Consider the following 23,914-nt stretch of genomic DNA (forward strand, 5'->3'; position numbering starts at 1 on the left):
AATTTCAAAAGAGACCAAGGAATAGAAAGTCGAGAAAGACACCATCTTTGCATCAAGAAATCTACAATTTAGCTTGGCCCTGAGCAACATGGGAGATACAACTATTAATTAAAATAAATGAAATTAAGTGCTGTGTTATCTCCCATTTCTGAATTATTTACTATCAGTGGCAACCAGACAGTCTTTATCAAATAAACTTTTCCACTTTTCTTTGCCTCATTAGATTGGAAGTTCTTTGAGAGTGAAGCTATAATATACATACTTCCCATGGCATCTAGACACCAATGTCAGAAAAAAACCTACGTAACATAACATAGTTTACCATCCAGGTATGACATTATAATTCCACCTGGTTCTGTTCTTTGATCAGAGATATGTTCCCTGTGATATTTATTTTATCCTTTAATTCTAAGTACTAGATCCAAATCCACAGTTTTAGGTTGATTCTATTTTCTCCAAGTTGGCCATTCACCCTTATTTTATCCTAGAAATACACTAATAAATCTTTTGGGAAGCATAGCCTACCTTAATTAATATTCCAAAGAGGTTTCTTTACTTTTTCTAAGTTCTGATACCTTTCTTCCCCTCATTTTTTGTTTTGATTTTTTTCTCTAAATGGTTTAATAATCTTACTTTACCTCCCTCCCACCAGACCTATCTTCTCTTCATGCTGTGATGAATCGACTTGTTCCTTAATTAAATTACCACCACTAGAAGCATGTATTTTCATTAAAAATCCCTCCCTCCTTCCTTCCTTCCTTCCTTTCAGCTAGCAGGAACGAGATATGCATATAACTGTATGGAGCCCTTCTCTCCTTAAAATTTTTTTTTTTCAATACTGAGGATTGAACCCAGGCCTTGCACATGCTAGACAAGTACCTTCAAATTACATCGTCAGTCCTTATTATTATTATTATTTTTGAGACTGGGTCTCCCTGAGTTGCCCATGATGGCCGCAAACTTTTAATCCTCCTGCCTCAGCCTCCCAAGTAGCTAGGATTACAGGTGTGTGCCAACATGCCCAGTTATATACACACTCTTTATGATAGATTTTCCCTGAATGCAGTATATTATATGTTCTTTTTAGGAACAAGAACTGAATGGAAAGGTACATAGCCTTGAAGATTAGAAACTGCCAGAAGTCTGGCCACCAGTTAAATTATAAACTATTCATACTGAACATATTGAATAGTTAAACTAATTTTGCTAACATATCCTTCAATAAACTTATATTTCCTAAATAATAGGTAAATATGAATTGGGTTGACTAGTTTTATCTAGTTTTATGTTTCTTGAAATGGCAAATTTGGCTAGAAATGTTGGTTGACTCTGGTCAGAAAGTCATCCAGCCCTTAAAAGCTATGATTTCAGGACCCTCCCCCTCTGGAAAAAGAACCCCTGAGAGGGTCAAATCACACAATTTCCTAGTCTTGGATAGAATGGAAGCCCAGACACTGCTGCAGAGGCAAAGATAAAGAATGTAAAGCTAGCTTGATGGTAGTGTACTCCTGCAATCCCAGCACTCTGGGAGGCTTAGGGCAGGAGGATCACAAATTCAAGTCCAGCCTGGGTAATTTAGTAAGCCCCTGTTTCAAAATATAAAATAAAAAGGGCTGAGGATGTAGCTTGTGAAGGCCCTGGGTTCAACTCCAGTACTACTGCCTCCTAAAAGTAAGGTAAGAGTGGAATTTTAATAACTAGATATTAGCACTTACGTTAGAGAAGTAATTTCTTTTAATCCAGTTAAATGGCTATTTATGAGCTGGGTGTGGTGGTGTCCGCCTGTAATCTCAGCACTCAGAAGGCTGAGGCAGAAGGATTGCCCTGAGTTTAAGGCCAGCCTGGTCTACATAGTAAGTTCAAGGCCAGCCTGAACTATTCAGTGAGACCCTGTCTCAAAAAAAAGCCCCAAAGACACCCCCTGGCTATTTATGAAACTCCTACTGTATATAATATGTGATAGGTAAGTAGGTCAGCAGGGTTACAGCAGGGTGGTGGGATGTAGTAGATTAGAAGCCAGAATGCCTGAGCATTGGTTGCATCTCATCTACTAAGCAGCTGTGTAACTCTGGGTAAGTCCCTTAACTCTTGGGGCCCTCGGCTTCATTTATCAAATGAAAAATGAGATAAATTTTAAGAACACTTCTAGTTTAAAAAGTACATGAATCTTAGATCTCAGTTTTATGTATTGCTATAGTTTGGATCTTAAGTGTCTTACAAAGGTTCATAAAATCTTGGTCCCTAGGATGGCACTATTGGGATGTGGTGGAATTTACAAAATGGAACCTAGTGGGAGGTCCTTATTGTTATTAGGGGAGTGCTTCTGAAGGGGCCATGGAACCCCTGGCTCTCTATTCACTCTTGTTTGCTCCTTGGCTATGAGCTGAAAGGTTTTACCTAACCATATGTTCCTGCCATGATGTGCTGTCTTGGTACAGATCCAAAAGCAACAAGGCCTAACTAGCAATCATGAACTGGAGGAGCCAAAACTGTGAGCACAAAGTAAGCCTCCTTTCTTTACAAGTTTATTTTCTCAGCCATTTCATTATAGTGACAGATAGCTAAGAAAATATTCCAGGTTGGCCTCAAACTTGGCATCCTTCTCCCTCAGCCTCTTAAATATCTCAGATTAAAGTTATACACCACTGTTCTGGGCAAGAATGAGTTTTTAAAATATACATGTGGTTGGGATGTGGATTAGGGGTAGAACACTTGCTTAGCCATGTGTGAGGCCCTGGGTTCAACTCCAAACACTGTAAGAAAACAAAGAGTGGTAAAGATTTATAATTAGTGCGGACTGTGTAAGGACCCTAAAACAGTTTTCACAGGATTTACAATTATGATCTCTCATTATTTACATGGAACCTTTTGGGCAATGAAGACAGTGCCCTGAGGCCTGGAAGCTCATGCATGATACTTTATAATGCTCTAATTAAAGAAAGAATAAATTAAAAATTTCTTTCGGTAAGAAGCGAAAATCATTTTCCTCTGTAAAAACATACACGAAAGTTTACAACTCCATACACTGTCATTTTTCTTAACATTAACATTTTCCTGAAAATTCAACCATCAGCACACATCAGTACAAATAGAAAATACTGTTTCTGACTCTTATTTCTGTCTCTAGAAATGTGCTGCTGCTGTCAATGCAGTTTATACGTAAGAATGTCACTTCTATTTTTGGTACCACTCTGGAAACTAGGTAACATTTGGTTTTCAAACTCTAAAAGAAAATGAAGACTGGTAGAAATAGGCAGTGAAAAGAAAGCATGAACTTAGAAAAGACAGTATCATTCAGTATGAAATAAAATGAGAAAAATTGCCACCATGAACTACAGAATCAAATATTACATTCTTTTCTACTTTAAATATGGACACCAATTTTCAAGGAGTCTTTAAAAAAAAAATTCAAGCTCAAATTTTACTAACTTCTTTTAAGTTAGGAAATATAAGGGCAAGAAAAAAATTAAAGAATACAAAGGGAAATACTAAAATTTGATTCTTAAGTTCCTTATTTCAAAACTTCTTTTTTTTTTGAGATACAGTCTCACTATATAGTTCTCTGGTTGGCCTTTAACTGACAATGCAGCTCAGGCTAGCCTTGAACTCAAGGCAATCCTCTTGCCTCAGCTTCCTGAGTTCTGGGTTTATAAACATGTACTATCAAGTCTGGAAAACATTTCACTTGAATAACAAAATGAGTATACATATTAAAAATTATATTAAGTATGTTAAAGACATTAAAAGCACTTTTTGGTAGGTATTTAAATCTATAGCTCAGGTGACAAATTATGAGAATTTAAAAATTTGAGTACTTATATATAAACATTTTCTAAGACAAAGTTCAGTAAAGATTTTACTTAGATTTAGTCAAACGGCTAATTGACTCAGGTGATAGCAACAATAAAAGAAGATTCTTGTTGATGTTTAACGTGAGAAACTGCCTAACAAAAGGCCGGGGATTTAGCTCAGTGGTTCCGGTGCCTGCCTTGCAAGCACAAGGACCTGAGTTCGATCCCCGGTACCAAAAAAAACCCCAAAAAAGCAAAGGAGAGAGGATGGCAGAAGAACATGGAGTACTGAAAATCAATTAATGACTCTTTCCAGAATTAAAGTTGGTTTATCCACCTGACTTGTATGTTGTTTATAGCATAAGAGGAGTAGTAGTTTGTTTCTTTTTTCTGTGTGCCACCCTGGTCCTAAAGAGTTGACATTTCTCTCATTTCGTAAGAAAGGAGGTCTCAGTAATGTTCAGTAACAGACCAGACTATTCCTCTTCTCTTTTTTTGAGACAGAATCTGGTTATATATTTTAGGCCAGCCTTGAACTCACTATGTAATCCAGGGTGGTCTTAAATTCATGGCAGTCCTCCCTCAGCAGTCTCTCCATAGTGCTGGGACTACTGTGCCACCATGTCTGGCTCATTTCTCCTCTTATCTCTTACATCCACTATTCTTCAATAAATGATGACAAATTCTGAAGAAATATTTTTTTCTCTTTTACTTGAGGTTTTCAATTTTATTAGGAAAGCAAAAATTTAGCCTATACAAAAAGAGAAACTTCCAGTCCTGCTAGTGGCCTATTATGGCTCAGGAGAGGTAGCCCTGACTATGTTTCTTACCACTCATTTCCTGCCCTGGGTCCTCAATCCCTAGGTGCCAAGGACCACGGTGGTCCTGCTGCTAGGAGAAGGGGTTGGAGATGTTCTACACTAGTGTGATTTCTTAAAAAGTCCTTTTTATTTTTTCCAGGAGACTTCATTGTTTCTTCTGTCTGGAATGTTTTTTCCACAGATTTTTGCAAATCAAGAAGTTTCTTAGCAGCATTCCTATCTCAGCTTATATGTTACCTTATGTACAAGTCATAAACATCATTTATTCATTTAAAAATTTTCATGAAGTACCAACTATATGCCAACATTGTTCTAGATGCTGGAGGGAAATATTCAATATTAGTAATCAAGGAAACACAAATTGAAACCATGACACATTAAAGCCATAAAGAGGCTTAGCCAATGGCTAAAATCAGGAAGACCTATAATTCCACATGTCAGTGAGGACGTGGAACAGTAAGAACTTTCTTTACTGCCCGTGCAAGTATAAATGTGCATAACTAGTTGCAGCAATGTTAACAGACAAAACTGGAATCCAACTATCCATCAACATAATAAACCATGACATATTAATATAAAGGCAAATGATAAAGCAATGAAAATGAAAAACTGACAGCTAAATTTTAAAATGATAGAGTAAAATCTTACAATGTTGACTGAAAGCAGCAAGACATATAAGAAGGTAGACTACAAGAAGTCATTTATATATAAAAGTTCAAAAACTTAAACTATTATACTAGAAGTCAAGATCATAGTTACCATTGAGTAGGGAGAGTAACATGGGATCTATTTCTCTAAGCTAGGTCATAATTATCACAGAATGTGATCGCTTTGCAATAATTTATTGAGCTTCAAACTTCTAACACCAGTACTTTTTTGTGTCCTATGCCTCTAAACAAAAAAATTTATTTTTTAATTTTTATGATTATGAATCAATTTTATTAAAGAATGTTAAGAATAATAACCAGAAATCTCAAAGTAAGTCTCCTTTTCGAAGAAGCAATAGAGAAAATGCCGTTCAGTTTTTTGGGGTTTTTTTGGTAGTACTGGGGATTGAACCTAGGGCTTTGCATATGCCAGGCAAGCACTGTAGCAATCAGGTGCATCCCTAGCCCTTTTTATTTATTTATTTTGTTTTTGTTTGGTACTGGGGATCAAACTCAGGACTGTGTACTTGTGCAGCAGGCGCTGGAACCGCTGAACTAAATCCCCAGCCCTATTTTTATTTAAAAAATTTTTTTCTTTTTCAGTACTGGGGCCCAAACTCAGGACCTTGTGCTTGCAAGGCAGTCTCAGTGCCACTGAGCTAAATCCCTGGCCCTGCCAACGCTTTTTATTTTGAGATGGGTGTCTTACTAAATTGCCTAGGCTGGCCTTAAATTTGCAATCCTCTTGCCTCAACCCCCAAAGTAGCTGGGATTACAGATGTGCATGTGCCCCACCATGCCTGACTGCTGTTTACTTCTCATATTAGGAATAGTTGTAGCTAATTGGCCTGTTTTTAACAATTTGCAATGTTTACATGACCACACTATTTTGTACTGGGCCCTGAAAAACTTAGAGCCAAGTATGTGGCTGACTTACAGCAAATACACAGGGATGCAATTTTTTATTGGTCATATTTTTGGTTCTATATTATATTTCTGAGTTGTTCTTACAAAATTGTACTTTGCTATTTTGTAACATTTGTAAATTTCCTTAATCCTAACTGGAACAAGGAAGGGTATTAAATAATAAAAATGCCTTAAAGGTTATTTTGCTTTCTTTTATTTTTTGAAGAAAACATTTGCACAGGGTATGGTGGCACATGCCTGGAATCCCAGCACTTGAGAGGCTGAGGCAGGAGGTCTGCCATGAGTTCCAACTCAGCCTGAACTACATAGTAAGCCCTTGATTCAAAAAGCCTAAACAAACAAACAAACTTATATAAATTTGACTTCATTTCATCCATTATTCATTTCATCCATTCATGCATTATAATCTATCACAAGTCCTGGTCCCGAATACCAGCTTCTACCATTTAATAGTTATGTGACTTTAGGTAAGCTATTTAGTCCTTCTGAGCCTATCAAGTAGGAATGATTAATAATTCTTATAGGACAATTATTAGTGTGAAAATAATTATCTACAGGATCTATACCGGGCTTAGTAGCTACCACAAAGAAAACTAAAAATATAGAAAATTTACTCTATATGCAAGAAACTAGAACTTTATATAGAACAGAATAAAATTTGCTTTAGGGAATAGAAAAGCTATTAAGAGTACCACCACTCCCAGCACAGAGGTAAGGGCTTCTGGGCCGTGGTTCCACCGTTCTCAGTGCAGAGGAAGGGGCTTCCAGCAGCTGTACCATCACTCCCAGAGCGCAGAGGAGGTGAGCAGTGCAGGTGCCAACAGTAGCCCACAAGGTGCCCGGAAAAATGAGAAGACATAGAAACAAGTCTTAAAATCAGACTTCCAGATCACCTACAGCAAAACCCCAAAAGGAAATGAGATGGAACAATCTGATACTCAACCACCTGGAATCCCTGAACTGGCAACAAAAGAGGATCTGGAAAAAGTGAAATCAAAAATAATTTCTCAGATAACAGCAGAGATTGTGCTCATAGTGCAAGACATGATTAATAAATCTAGAGAGGAGCTGAGGAACATGATGGAATCCCAACATAGGAAATAAATGGAATCCATAAAACACATGCAAACAGATTTCCAGGAGATTAAAAACTCCATTGAAAGTCTACACAGCAGAATGAGCCAATGTGAGGACAGAATTTCAGATATAGAAGATAAGACTGCAATTAGTGACGAGGAAAAGAAAAATTGCTTCAAAACTGTAAGGGACCACAAGAAATCAATCCAGCAGCTGCTAGACGATGCAAACAAGAATAACATAAGACTGACTGGAGTCAATGAAGAAACATGAGAGAGTGAAGATGACATTAAAAAACTGTTCACAGAAGTAATGGCACAAAACTTCCCAAGCAGAGGAAAAGAACTTGACATACAGATAAACGAAGCACATAGGACTCCAATTAGCCTTGATCAAAAAAAAATTTACACATAGACACATAACTGTTGAGATTCCAGAAACCCAACAGAAGAACAAAGCAGTTAGAGAAAAGAAACAAATCACATACAAAGGAAAACCCATCAGCATCACAGCAGACTTCTCAACCCAAACCCTAAAGGCAAGAAGAGCTTGGAGTGGTGTATTCCAAGCCCTAAAGGAAAACAACCTCCCACCCAGATTGATGTACCCTGCAAAACTATCTTTCCAAATGGATGGAGAAATAAGATACTATCATGACAAAAAGTACCTGAGGAACTTCATGAATACCAAACCAATACTCCAAAATTTTAGACAATATCCTAGGAAAAGACAATGAGGATCACAACCCCAGGAAGCACAGCAGAATGAATCCATCAGGCGTGACAAGAAATTAAATGTAAAGAGGGAGAATCTAACAAAAAGAAAAAGTCATGACAATGATAAGTCAATACGTATCAGTTCTAACCATCAATGTTAATGGTCTCAATTCACCAATCAAAAGAAATAGACTGGCAGAATAGGTCAAGAAGCAAGATCCAACAATATGCTGCATACAAGAAACACACTTAATTCAAAAAGAAACTCATAGACTGAAAGGTAAAGGGTGGAAAACAATACTCCATGCAACAGGAACCTGAAAAAAAGCAGTAGTAGCTATCCTCTTTGCAGATGAAGTGGATTTCAAACCAACACTGATTAAGAGACAAAGGACACTACATCCTTGTAAAGGGAACAATCCAACAGGAAGAGATGACAATCATAAATATATATGCACAAAATGCTAGTGCACTCAACTATATAAAACAAATACTAATGGACATGAAAGGTGATATATGCACTAATATAATAGTAGTGAGGAACCTCATTACCCCACCATCACAAATAGATCAACTAGACAAAAAATAAGTAATGAAATACTAGAACTCAATCAAACTCTTGAACAAAGGAACTTAACAGATGTTTACAGAGTGTTTCACCCCACAAAATCAGAATACACATTCTTTTCAGCTGCACACAGGTCATTCTCCAAAACAGATGATATACTCACTCATAGAACATGTTTAAGTAAGTGCAAAGGAATTGAAGTGATCCCCTGTATATTATCAAACCACAGTGCGATGAAACTGGAGATCAACAGCAAAAGAAACCACAAAAATTTCATAAACACATGGAAACTGAACAACACACTTCTGAATAACCAATGGGTCACAGAGGAAATTAAAGAAGAAATCAGACAGTTCCTTCAATTAAATGACAATGACAATACAACATATCAGAATCTATGGGACACAATGAAAGCAGTCTTATGAGGGAAATTCATAGCAGTGAATACTCAAATTAGGAAAATAGAGTGAGCCCAATTAAACAACCTGATGCTGAACCTCAAGCTTCTAGAAAAAGAAGAACAGGACCAACCCAAAGCTTATACAAAGGAGGAAATTATAAAGATCAGAGGAGAAATCAATGCAATGGAGACTAAGAGAACGATACAAAAAATCAATGAAGCCAAGAGTTGCTCCTTTGAAAGAATCAACAAAATTGACAAACCCTTAGCCAATCTTATCAGAAAAAGGAAAGAAAGGCCCAAATCCATGCAATTAGGAATGAAAAGGGTGAAATTACAACAAACCCAGTAGAAATCCAGAGGATCATCAATACCTACTTCAAGAACCTATACGCCAATAAGATGGAAAATGCAGAAGAAATGGACAGATTCCTAGATACATATGAATTACCAAAGTTGAATGAAGAAGACCTAAAAATTCAAAACAACCCAATAACAATCAATGAATTTGAAAATGTAATTAAAAACTTATCAACTAAGGAAAGCCCAAGTCCGGATGGCTTCAATGCTGAATTCTACAAGACATTTAGAGAGGAACTACTGCCACTACTGTTTAAACTCTTCAACGAAATTGAAAGGGAAACAATACTCACGAATTCATTCCTGGAAACAAGCATCACCTTGATCCCCAAAGCAGAGAAAGACCCAACTGAAAAGGAGAACTATAGGCCAATCTCACTAATGAACATAGATGAAAAATCCTTAATAAGATACTGGCAAACAGAATGCAGAAGATCATCAAGAAGATCATACACCCTGATCAAGTGGGATTTATCCCAGGGATGCAGGGATGGTTCAACATATGGAAATCTATCAATGTAATACACTATATCAATAGAGCCAAGGACAAAAACCATCTGATCATCTCAACAGATGCAGAAAAATCGTTTGAGAAAATCCAACACGCATTTATGATAAAAACCCTACAAAAAATCAGAATAGACGGTCTCTACCTCAATCTGATAAAAGCCATCTATGAAAAACCAATAGCCAATAGCATATTAAATGGTCAAAAACTGAAATCCTTCACACTAAAATCAGGAACAAGACAAGGATGTCCACTATCAACACTCCTGTTCAATATAGTTTTGAAAACATTAGCCACAGCAATTAGACAAGAGAAAGAAATAAAAGGAAAAAAGATATGAAATGAAGAAGCCAAACTGTCATTATTTGCAGATGATATGATACTCTATATAGAGGACCCCAAGAACTCTACCAAAAGAATTCTAGACTTAATAACCAAATTCAGTAGAGTAGCTGGATACGAGGTCAACACACAAAAATCAACAGGTTTCCTCTAAACCAACAACAGACTCACTGAGACAGAAATAGGGCAAACAATTCCTTTCACAATAGCATCCAAAAAACTGAAATACCTAGGAATCAATCTAACAAAAGAAATGAAAGACCTCTTCTCTGAAAACTACAGCACTCTTAAAAAAAGAGATTGAAGAGATATCAGAAAATGGGAAGACATCCCTTGCTCCTTGGTAGGAAGGATCAACATGGTGAAAATGGCCACACTTCCAAAACTGCTATATAGATTCAATCCAATCCCAATTGAAATTCTAGCAGCCTACTTCACGGACCTTGAGAAAACAATCCAAAAATTCATTTGGAACAAGAAGAGACCCAGAATAGCAAAAGCAATTCTAGGCAACAGAGGCATGGCAGGGGGTATCACAACCCCAAACTTGAAACTATACTACAAAGCTACTGTGATAAAAACAGCATGGTACTGGGAAAGAAACAGACCTGGGAACCAGTGGAACAGATTACAAGATGCAGAAACAACACCAGACACACTCAGACACCTCATCTTTGACAAAGGAGCCAAACACCCTCACTGGAGGAAAGACAGCCTCTTTAATAAATGGTGCTGGAAAAATTGGGTTTCAACTTGCCAAGGATAAAAACTAGACCCATATCTCTCACCATGCACTAAACTAAAATTGAAATAGATTAAAAATCTAAATATTAAAATAGAAACACTGAATTGGCTGGAACAGAGGTTAGGAAGAGCTCTTGAAGACATTGGTGTAGGAAAAGATTTTATGAACAAAACCTCAGATGCCTGTGAAATAGCACAAACTATCAATAAGTGGGATCTCTTATTAAAAAGCTTCTGCACAGCAAGAGAAACCCCCAGCAGCATGAAGAAACAATCCACAATGTAGGAAAAAATTTTCACCAGTGGTCCCTCAGACACAGGTCTACTATGTAGAATAAATTAAGAACTTAAAAAAAAAATCAGACCTCCCAAATTTAAAGACCCAATCCAAAAATGGGCATCTGAAATGAACACACATTTCTCAAAGAAGTAGAAATAGCAAATAAACATGAAAAAATCTTCAATATCACTAGTCATTTGAGAGATGCAAATGAAAACAATGCTGAGATTCCACCTCACTCCAGAAAGAATGGCTGCTATCATGAAATCAACCGATAGCAAATGCTGGCAGGGCTGTGGGGAAAGAGGATCCCTGCTCCACTGCTGGTGGAGTGTAGACTGGTGCAACCACTGTGGAAACCAGTATGAAGATACCTCAAAGAACTAGGACTGGAAGTCTCATTTGTCCCAGCTATTCCCCTGCTGGGTATCTTACCCAAAGAATTAAAAGAATCATACCACAGTGATATATGTGCACCCATGTTCATAGCAGCACAATTTGTAATAGGTAAAACTTGGAAGAAGCCCAAATGCCCATCAACTGGAGACTGGATAAAGAAAATGTAGTTTTTTAAATAAAATGGAGTACTACTCAGGCATAAAAAATGTGAAATTTGAGACATTTATAGCTAAATGGATGCACATTGAGGTGATACTCTTAAGTGAAATAAATAGGACACACGTGTAAATATCCAATAGTTTCTCTCAATAGTGTGAGAAACTGAAAGTGTAAATAAGGACTAAAAGGTATAATAGATAATGTGAAATAGGAAGAAGAGGGGAAAAGGGTAAGTGGGAGGGGTAGGGGAAAGGAAAGGGAATGGAATTAATATGAGAAAATGAAAAAATGGAAACAAAGCCTTTGTAAATAGGGAGGGTGGAGGGGTTGAAGGGAGGGCAGGGGAAGGGGGAAAAATAAGAACCAAGAGAGATTATGTACAGGTGCAAATTTCCAGTGATGAATGTCATTATATTGTATACCTAAAATGTACCAATAAAAGAAAATTTTTTTAAAAAAAGAAAAGCTACTTAGCTAATGGAACTACAACTACTTTTATGCAACTGTGAGGAGGACACTAAACACATTAAAACTATTTTATGAAGACAAAAAATTCAACAAATCTGTTCAATGGAGAAACCCTTTTATTTTCCCTCCCCCCTCTCTCTCCCTCCCTCTCTGTTTTTTGAGACATGATCTTGCTATGTAGTCCAAGATGGCCTTGAATGCACTATGCAGCCTAGGCTAGCCTCAATCTCTGGGCACTCTTCCTGCTATAGCTTCCTGAGTGCTGGGATTACAGGCTTGCATTGCCATGCCTGGCTTCAATTTTTAGTATAAGTGAATTATTCTTTGTGTGGAATGAATTTATTCCTAGAATATCCACAGTACTACAATTATCACATTACCGTTAAAAATAAATGAAAACTGGGCCCGTGGATTTAGCTCAGTGGCACTGTGTCTGCCTTGTAAGTGCAAGATCATGAGTTCAATCCCCAGTATCCCCCCCAAAGATAAATAAATAAATAAAATAAATAAATAATGAAAACATCTGTATTCCAAAAACATTTTCAAATTAATTGGTCAGTATTCATTTTCCTATAAAATAATACTGTGAGTGATAAAGTTCCAAATGACCCAGAAAAGTCTAGTTAACTGGTAGATTTGGTTGAATCATAAGATTTATTTCCCAAGTTGGCTTCTAAACCAGAACACTTACTTTTTATCTCCCTTTCCTGCATGTACAATTGTGTGTTTTTAATGATCAGCAGCTGTAAAAAGATAGTACTATGTTGGAAAGGTAGATGGCTTATTAATTCCTGGAACCTATAATTATGTTTCATGTTTCTGACTTAAGTGCTTCAAATGCTCAATTTGCCCGAAAAATTTCTTCTCTTTTTTTAACACCCAGCCCAGATGTTGTTAGAATCTTAGACTTGTATATGTCCAAAGAGGCCATATAGCATATAGTGGCTGGGTTTGCAGTACATGGACTGGGAATCATATAGCCTGAATTAAAAAAAAAAAATCCCATCTCAGTCATTGACTAGTGTGTGACTGTGGGGGGCCATTTAATTCCCTAGAACCTAAGTTTAATCACATCTAAAATATGAATGACAACGATGCTACCTTCTTCAAAGGACCGTTGCAAAGATTAAAGAAATGCATAACAGAAGTATAACAGTACTGTATCTGGCACAGAACAATAAATGATAGCCACTATACTACTATTCTTTTCACAATGTATTATAGTTTATTGATATACCTATTTCCACTGTAGACTTCGAGGCCCTTGAGAGTTGTGCTTCAATCTTTATCTTAGTTCTAGATCCAGTGCCTAGCATACAGTAGGTACTCTGATGATAGCCAGGAAGGTAGGTGGGTTGAATTGGAGACCCAGGTTCTTTTCTCTGGGGACAAGAGGTAGGGAATAGGGTAGGATTTAACCTCAACTCTTGCTTTGTCTAGGAAAGCAAGAATTTCCATACAAGAACTTCTGTAAAGGTTTTGACAAGGTTGCAACAGACTCCAAATTTCAAAATTTCCATGGGAAGTAGGTAGAATTAGAAGGAAAGCTAGTTGGGTAGTGAAGAATTGCAGGGCTTCAAATAAGGCACTAGGATAGATCATAGTAAACAGCAAGAAGTAAAGCTAAATCTCTATTTCCAATGCCAACAGGGAGAGACAGGGAGTTCTTGTGGCTAGGTCAATTATAGAATGACCTTATGGAATGTATGCATATTTATGTATCAGGGAGGAACAAGAGTTAAAATACTTCGTATTGTCATCCCTAAGATTTTAGATACCAGATGACATTTTTTTGTTCTAAAAGAACAGGGCAATCCTCATCTTGGCCCAACCATTTATTGCTTGTATAATGGTTGGAAAGAGATGAGGTGCATGCCAGTTTCCACATCCCTGCATATCTCAGGGTCAGTAATAACACAAAGTGTCGGACTAGTTAATCTTCAGTACTTCATACAGCTGACTATGCTGAGGGTGTCATGTTGTTGAAACATGCAACACTGCTGTATCTTTAAGAATCTGCAAAGTTTCTCTCAACAATTCCTTAAACATTTAGAGAAGTACAAAAAACAGCTAACAAAGTGACTATTAATAGTCACTTGTTCAAATATAACACTGTATTGTATTTCAATGTAAATTTTCATACTGAAAATCAAAGATTCTGCTATATCCTAACATATGGACAAAGGTTAAATTGAGATTAGATGGATTCTGATTGCTTTTAAAAATTGTGACATGCTGTATCAAAGTATGAAAATAATGGAATAAAAAGGTGACACTGTATTTAACCTCCTTAAAAAAGCTGATCTGACAATGTAATAGTAATTATAATAGTAGTAAGTTTACTACAACCAGTATCCTGGTTTAAAAAACTTTTCATTTGTCATTTTTCTTCCCTTTAGTGATTAAACTTTAAAACATCTCCAGAAAACATAAGGAAAAAGAATCCCCAAATATATACCCTTAATAGCTGTATAGAATTTACTAATTCAATCTCTTCTAACTTTAAAGATTCACCACAATATGATTCTACCCAGTCTACTCTTCCTTTCTGCTACTTGTTACATTAATCCTTCAGTAGAATCTGGCTCCTCTAAATTCCTAATCCCATATTTTCATTCACATTCACTTACATGTGTGTGTTACGGAGCTGCACTGTACTCTTCTTAGCTCTCTCCCATGACTTCTGACTGGGGCCTACTCAAACCCAGGACTTTGGCTACTCCTAACTGTAAAATTAGCATCTCATCACAAACTGTTCTAGTCTTTAATCTGCATAATCTGGCTCTTTCACAGTAGCAAATTTTACCTTGTTCATTAGTTTTCATGTTTGTAAAAGGTAACTGCTTTCGCAAGTCCCACATTAAAAAAAAAAAAATCAAAATAATTTTTAAAAATCCAAAATAATTCACGTGAATTTTTTTTCTTTTTTCCTTTTGGTATTGGGGATCAAACTTGGGACCTGGTGCTTGCAAGGCAGGCAGCGGAACCACTGAGCTAAAGCCCCGGCCTTCTTTCTTTGTTTTTTGAGACAGGGTCTCATTATGTAGCCCAGGCTGATCTTGAACTTGCAGCAATCTTCCTGCTTCGGCCTCTGAGTGCTAGAATTACAGGAGGGTGCCACCACACCTGGCCTTCATGTGAATTATTTTCTGCTGATTTTAATGAGGAAAATCTTTTCAGTCAAGACACGTGGCAAACAATACTAACATCTGTTGACTTATTTTTTTGCCTAGTTAAAAAAAATAGTCAATCAAGATACAATTCTTTTAGCAACATTAAAGCTCCCTAATACTAGACCTCAAAAATTTAAATGGTAGCTTACTTTATTTTAATCAGTTACCTTTGAGAACACTTTTTTTTGGAGGGGTGTAGAGGGGTGCTACAGATTAAACTCCAGGCCTCTAGGTAAGTGCACTACCACTAAACTACATACGAGACCTTTTTAATTTTGTTTTTTTTTTGTTTTTTGGTATCGGGGATCAAACTTGGGTCCTTGAGCTTGCACAGCAGGCAGCGAAACTAATGAGCTAAATCCCCAGCCCTAGACCTTTTTAATTTTTATTTTGAGTTAATATCTCACTTAATAAACTTCCCAAGCTGCCCTTGAACTTGCCATCTTCTTGGCTTGGGTTCATGAATTGCTGAAATTAAAGGCGTAAACGACCATGCCCAGCTGAGAACAACTTTTGAACACAAGAATAATTATTAGAGTTTTCAAAAGAATAAGAATTTCCAGAAAATGCTTATTTGTAACCTGTTCTTTTATACACAGCGTAGGTAAAAACACAAAAATGCACACAAATAGGTAAGGATTATGTATAAGATTCTGAACTCCAATTTATCATGGCTAAAAATTAATATTTACATGAATGATCCTTAATATTTCAAGATAAACAACTACATATAAGATTTATTTTTATGTTTTGTTTCTTCTTCAATCGGAATTTACTCTTAGATTGAGTTACTTCCAGGAGGTATTACCCCAAAACACTCAAGACTTCAACTGAAGGGTGTAATACCAGGAAAGGGTAATGTCTAAACTTTTTCCTTTGAGGTTTAAGTTCATTTAGCGGCCAGAATGAGTTTCTTTTCCTTTTTTCTTTTTGAAACAATCAAGTTTATGCTACTTTTTTATACCTCATTACTGTGAATGAACATTATCTCACAAATAATTCAAAATGAGAAACATACTTTTTCATTCATGTTGCCAGATATTTATCACTAGAAAATAATAAAGAACAAAGAAATTGACCAAGAACCACATCAATAAAAGTACCACTCTAGTCAAAACACATTAGTTCAAATAATTTAAATTTGAATAATACTTAGTAAAATTCTGACAATTTCATGGGTTGAATCTCTTAGATTCTAGGTAATCCAGTTTAAAAATCATCCAAATACTAAGAAATCTGTTAACTGATATTAGGCAAGTATCCTTTTTTGCAGTCACAGTAATACCACCATGAGAGGAAAAAGAAGGCAAGAGAAAAAGACTTTCTTCTACCCACAAGAGTAAGTACCACAAATCTATTCTATATACACATATATATATATATATATATATATATACACACACACACACACACATATATATATACATATATATAACAAAATTTGGTTTAATTGAAGCAAATACCCAGGCAAACTATCCAGAGTTTTTAAACTACAATAAAAAACATTTGCCATAAAAATATTAATCTATCATTTTAGGTCATAATTAAAACATAAGGAAACAAATCCTCAATATTAGAACAGAAGGAGTCTTGGTAAAAAGAAGACAATCTTCTGAAATGTTGTATTAGTTAAGAATTTGTCGATAAAATTCAGCATGAAAGACTCAGTCTTATAATCCATAGTACAGTGTTGTCAAATACAGAGGAAGGAAGAAAGAAATATGCGAAGATCAAAACTTATCACTTACCTCATGATTCAGCTCTGCTATCTGATCTTTCAGTTCCCTAATGTACTGGTTAGAATCAGACGTGCTAAGCTGTCCTTGAAGCTTTCCTTCTTCTTTCTGTTTAGTACAATAAAACAAAGCGAAAACAAGGGAGAATTTTCACAATATATTCTCAAATGTTTCAAGATACAGGGCAACATAAATGCACACCTTTTAATTAATTTCAAGAATGGATTTGATCAGAATTCAGCTATCTTTGAAAAGAACAGTGAATTAAACTGAGTATTTCTGAGTAATCCTTAATGGAAGATGTTTACAACTCATACAATTTACAAAATTCACCTTTTGAGAAATCTTAGAAATTATAAAACAGGTCCTCTGATGAAAAATTACACTAGGATTTCAAGGCCATTTATCTAGTTATTTTGTGGGCAGATGCTTTTCTATCCAAACCATAGAGGTTCAGGGTTTAATTAAGAAGTTGATGAGACTTCTGCAGGTCTCCTGGGGAACTGCTTTTGTATGAAAGGGAGAAAGAGAGAAAAGAAAAGAAAGGAAGAAAAGAAAATAATTCTCTAAATCCACTCTAAAAGGGGAGAACAGCTCTGAGTCTCTTTGTGTAAAAAGCTTAGAATTGTGTACTGGGAATTTAGATGTAGTTGATTAAAAGATGATCCTAATGCTAAGAATTACTTTTTGAAGAGTGGTGGAACCATTTTCTAGGGATATAGGTTAGGAAGAGGAGGAGCTCCCTTTTTCTTATACTACCTTAAAACAAATGTGAACTTCTTAGGTAAGAGACACTTTAAAGAGTGAAACCAGAATTGTTTGCGATATCTCCAAATTATTATAATTCTGAAGCCATGTGTTGATGCTTAAAAATGTTTAGAAGCTCTGATTCTGAAATTGCAAAATAACTCCTGATATGAAAAGAGTATGGACTTACTTTTACAGCTTCAGTTTCTTTCCAACCACTGTTAATAGTTTTTTAGTGTAGTCTCATGACGGTTTGTACATACATAATCAAACACACGTGAGTACACAGATGCTTGTTTTTCCCCATACTACAGACTCTATATAACTGTTCTGCACTTTAATATATCTTTCAACAATAATCTTGATGATCATTCAATATTAGATTTTAGAATTTTGAAATCTCTGTGAAAGTCACCTTAGTGTTGAGTGTGTATATGTATACAGAGTCCGCCAAAAAATGTATACATACTTCAACAGTTTACTGTACTAATAAATGTCTGGAAGCTAACAGCCACCACTTTGTGCACCTCTTGTAACTGTAAAGGCCAAAGGTAACTTGTATTAATCTCATGATGTCTCAATAAATTTAGTATTAAAATATTTATACAAGTTTTTCTTTTCCTGGTGTATAATTTTTTTTGGTGGGCCCTATATATACACACCACATATTTTTGTTTTTGTTTTTGTTTTTGCTTTATTTTGGTGGTACTGGAGATTGAACCCAGGTTCTTCACACTGACCTATGCTGCCAGCCATTTTATTTTAGTTTAGTTTTTTTGTTTTGAGACAGGGTCTCATTAAGTGGCTAAGTTGACCAGGCTGGGCTCAAACTTATGATTCTCCTGCTTCAGCCTCACAGAGCGCTGAAATTATAAGCATGTGCCACCACGTCTGGCTTAGGCATTTTAAAAGTAGGTTTTAAAATGTGTCTGAGGTCTTATACTATTGCCTTAAGACTAATAGGTTGTAGTGAAGAACATTTTCCAATGTGGAGATCCTTCTTATAATCTTTTAAGATCACAGTAAGAATGGCTTTGGATATCTGTTTTATACTTATGACTGCAGCCAATTCCACTTTTCATTTTCTTTCAACATACTTTCCCCTAACATCCTTGGCAGGAAGAAGAAATAAGTAGAACTGTTCCAACAAGAAGGGATAGCTACCCTATAGAGTCAGGGCACCAATCCCACATTGCTTTTCTGAATTAACCATTTTTGCTACTTTGATTGCATCCTGAACTACCCTTAGTCTGATACTGAAATCCTTTCAGGCTATTCCTATAAATTCCCTTTTTGTTTGTTATTTTTCTTTTGGCAACTTGTCTCAAAAAACCTTTTATTAGAATATGGCCTGCTGAACTAGTTCAGTGTAACTAACTTATATAGATATAAAAGCATGACTATAGCTTCTACATGTTTTCTTTATATATTTAAACAAATCTCAGAGACAATCATCTAAGCAAAGAACTATCCTAACAACTACCACATTCCAAATATGCTAGGATTCTTAAAAATATACAAGACACCTTATAATTTTTAGCCATAAGCCTTTAAGAAAAAATAAATTCTTTTGAAATTTCAGTTAGAAATCTTAGTATGACCCTATGGCCAAAGAAGAGGGAGAACCAATAGACTAGCAGAGAAAGTAAGTCAGAATCATAACAAAAAGTCCTTTTATTGTAGTTTGAATATGCATTTCTGTCATTTGCAACAAAGTACATATTAATAGCTAACCTGTACTGAGCACCTAAGAGCCCTTCTCACTTGAGATTCCCTAAAGGAATTAAATCCCAAAGCCTATAGCAGCAGGTTATTTATATCATCGAAACTCTAAAACGTTCACCCCATCACTGGCCTATAGCATTGTTATATGTAAATGACTTAATAATTCCTGTGCATAGGGATAATTAGATGAGGATCACTCATCTGGACATTACATTCAGCTGTCCTTTTTTGTTGTTGTTGTCTAATTTGGCATCATATATTCACTATCTTGATTGATTAAATGAAAAGTGGAATCCACTAGTAGGAAAATGTGGATAACATAAAAGTATCAGGATAAAGAAGGTAATATGGCCCAAGGTAAGTTCTAATGTAAGGAAGTGATTAAAAAATAAAGAGACCTTAGGTTTTAAAGGCTGTAGAATTCTTTACTATAGGCAAACTGCAATGAAAAAAATTCTGGCAAAATAGGAAAACATTAAATCTGTTTTTCAAAAAGCAATCAAGTGACTCAAAAGATCTGTTTCCGCCTAGTTAAAAACTTTGTTATAGCACTTTGATTTCTTGGAAGAAAGGCAGCATTTGGTGAACAAGTGGGCACCTAAGAAACTTTACAATTAAAAAAAAAAAGGAATGTTTTTAACTTTTAAAAAGGCCCTGAAATATACTTATGAAAATCAAAGAAGCCTTCTTAGATTTTTATCATTTAAAAAAAAGCACCCTGAACTTTTCATCGGAGAAAAGGCCAAAATTTCAAAAAGAAAAACCATATATTTAAGTCTAATTGTACACAGTTGTCTTTTCAAGATTTAAATTAACTTTGTTAAACATAATGTTGGGTTTCTTTTACAAGACTTATATCCAAAAAGTCAGACTATGATGCCCATGATACTATTCTGTGAAGACAGAGAAAAAGAGTAACAATTTGTAATGCATACTGAATAAACTGATAAAGGAGGAAGGGTGATAAGCAGCTTCTGACTCTAGAAGTGCAACTGGACAAGACAGTATCTCATCATACTTGTCACACATTAGCGGCATACCAGTGTGACAGATATCAGCTGGAAAGCTCTGCTGGAAAGCTTTGGGGTGTTCTGATTCAATAGTCTGCTTAAGAAAATATAGCTGATATTTCTAAATTAAAAGTAAAAAGCTACAGGTGTTCTAAATGCTATTTAATAAGTTAAAATGTATAAGTGACTTTTATCTAAAGGTCTGTGGTTTTTATGTTTTACTAATACACTCTCACCTAAAAATGTTAATTTGAAGCCCTTTACGATCATCTGTGAAAGCTGAGTATAAATTTACAGTATCAAAAACATACTGAAGAATGATCACACTCCATAAAGTAGGTAACAATTTAATTTCACTTGGATCAGCTCATTCAATTATCTAATGTTACAGATTTTTTTCCTCACATATTTTTATCGCTTTCTATTTTCAAACAGTGTCCACATGTTTGTTTCTGATAAGCAGGTAGGAAAATGTCAGCTACATTAATACATTTATCAGAAACCTGCATTTTCTTGAGGTTTTCTTTTGGGTTAGCTGATAACAAGGAGATTGCCAGTTAGCTGGTTTCCTAAGTAAAACTAACTGGTAAGTAGCAAACTTAAAGAAAAAGAGAGTCAATATATCAACAGTTTTGATATTTTGTACTTTTATGGAAAAGACCTTAAATACATATCTCTTGTCACAGTATAAATGAAACTTTACATTACGAGAGCACAATGTAATATTTGTAAAAGGTAAAATGCACATGCACCCTTGGATGTATCTTTTAATAATCATATTAGCAATTATCGTTATGATGTCTATAATAATCTGTTTCATATTAAGACCTTCAGGCAGAGTGTTTTGTACATGTGGCTCTCAATAAAAAAGACTATAATAACAATGATATGCAACTTTGAGTGGATAATTGTAAAATATAATGCTCAATATAATTGACTTTGAAATGGATAAAAAATAAAATGGTTAGAATAGTGAATAGATGAGTATCAGATAAAGCAACACAAAAAGTAAATGCAGCAAAATATTAGCACTGAGTGGGGTAGTGGCTTTATTGATGTTTACAATTCTTTCAAATTCAGTATGTTTGAAAATTTTCATAATAAAATACTGGGAGGAAAAGATTATCAATACAAAACAATTCATTTCCTTTATCTTCCACTGTCTGCTAAAAACTAAACACTGGTCCACATTGTACTTCATTTACTTGTATGTGAAATACATGTCTTCCAAAGTTGTCTTAGTGATTCTACCTTTCGTTTTAACAATAAATACTACTTTCTTTATAGTTTACTGGAAACATAAAGTTAAAAATAATACAGATTAAGTACCCCTTCTCTGAAAAATTAAGACCAGAAGTGCTTTGGAATTCAGAATACTTTTGCATTTTGGTATATTTGCATAAACACACTGAGACATACTGGGGATGGAACCCAAGTGTAAACAAGATGTCTGTTACTGTTTTACATATTCCTCATTCACATAGGCTGAAAGTAAATTTATACAATATTTTTAGTGCACCTACATTTGACTGCAGTCTGTCACATGAGGTGTTGAACTTTTCAAGTGTAGTATTAGATTTTTAAAATTCCATATTTTGGATTTTTCAGATTAGAGATGCCAAATATATGTCATAATGTCCAGAATAAGAAGCCGTACCCCATAACTTCCAGCAAAATTCCAAAAGTCACACTATTTAACGCACCCACTGAATGAATGCCTGCAAATCAGATGTGGTTATCCTGTTTCCTTTAGAGGGCCTTAGACCTTATCAATGGCATTAAAGTGGGATAATTCCAATCCAATTCACATTATATAATGGGGGGCCAGTAACAACTATAAAACCTACTGCAAAATATTATAGAAATGAACAGTCACTCAGCCTCCTTTAAAATTATATTGTTTTGCTAAAGTCTCAATTTAAATGATTTAGTCACACAAGTTAAGCTTCCTTAAACTGAAAATCTGAAATGCTCATTAATCTGAAATTTTTTGAACACTGACATGGTGCCACAAGTGAAAAATTCCACCCCCAACCTTATGTGATTTTGGATAAGGAATATTCAACTTATATGTGGATATAAAATTCATCTGTTAGCCATTTTAACACAAGAAGGTAAAAATGACAAAAAGGGCAGAACCTACAGAATCATGGTTAATGGCAAGTTGGAGCCTAAGCCAAACTTTTCCTGAAGCACATTGTACTTTTAAACCTTTTACTTACATGAGGCAATAAATCCTCTCTATTATTTAAACCAGTTTAACAGGATTTTCTGTTATCTGCAATAAAAATATACTAGCTTAATAAGTATTTTTTAAATTATGGTTAAGTGAATACAATAATATGAACAATATAATCTAGTTATAACAATATAAAATAAGTGATTCCCAAAGATGATTACAGAGAAGTGTCACTCTGGGAATTTTATAAACATATAGATTAACAGAATCTGCTCCTGACCTACTGAACTATAAATAGATGGGAATGGAGCTTAAAATTATATGCTTTGAAAAAATACACAACCTATGAGTGTGACATAGCCAGTGTGCAGATCTATGCTTCAAAGGTACTGGTTTCAATTAGCACTGAAAATTAACAATTTTAAAACACTAATTCAAAATTCTATTTGTATGCCATTCATAGGCATAATAATATCCCATTATTATTAAATTCTTAATAGGACAATCTTGTCCTGTTTCCTAAAAAATCTCAAGTAATTATTTTCCCAGTTTAATTTCATTATAGATTTTAGTATATACTTTTACATGTAAAAATGAGATGAGTATTTCTTTCTACTACCATTACCATGGTAAGTGTGATAAATGACCAAAACTTAAACATATTTCCAGGGAGAATATATTTTAAAACAAAAATAGAGGAAAACTGTCAGGAGTCTTTAACTTCATTTGTTTCAATTCTGCTATCAGTTTTACTTCACAATATTTCCATGTTACTTTCAGCTGGTCAGTTCCCTGTCTACAGAGGTTAGCTCAATTCTGAACTCAAATCCCTTTCTTGGTTAACCCACCTTTCAAACAGAAAATATTAAAATAAAGTTTGGTAATGTATGTGGAGGAAGTAACCAAATGTTTAGGATCTGAGACAATTCCATGCCTAAATGATGACTAAAAACTGAGGTAAGTGCTTTAAAGAACGAAAAAACTCTAAAGGTCTGGGGACCTGCAAAATAATTCCTTTAACATTTAAAAGCATCAATATCTGTGAAGAGATATGAATATAAATGAGTGAAATATTCCGATTTTTAAATCTATTTATTGGGTAATAGGCTGACATACTACAATAGCTATGTGTTCTAA

The 23,914-nt window shown here is 35.2% G+C and overlaps 1 protein-coding gene across 9 annotated transcripts in view; it reads right to left on the reverse strand.

Moving 5' to 3' along the window:
- Nucleotides 1–23,914, reverse strand: part of Evi5 (ecotropic viral integration site 5) — a 230,081-nt gene that overhangs the window by 36,236 nt on the left and 169,931 nt on the right. For 7 of the 9 annotated variants that reach the window (XM_021255368.2, XM_004841266.4, XM_087213125.1 and 4 more), the window contains one exon: nucleotides 17,129–17,224. In XM_021255368.2, the coding sequence (XP_021111027.1) occupies nucleotides 17,129–17,224 (96 nt within the window). Of the gene's footprint in view, nucleotides 1–12,921; nucleotides 12,951–13,444; nucleotides 13,590–17,128; nucleotides 17,225–23,914 lie in introns of those variants that run through there. The other 2 variants (XM_087213126.1, XM_004841264.3) reach the window with 2 other exon arrangements.

The sequence above is a fragment of the Heterocephalus glaber genome, unplaced genomic scaffold (genome assembly GCF_053883595.1).
Source record: "Heterocephalus glaber isolate CG9 unplaced genomic scaffold, H.glaber_assembly_v1.0 deba00001442, whole genome shotgun sequence".
In the NCBI taxonomy this organism is placed as follows: Eukaryota; Metazoa; Chordata; class Mammalia; order Rodentia; family Bathyergidae; genus Heterocephalus; species Heterocephalus glaber.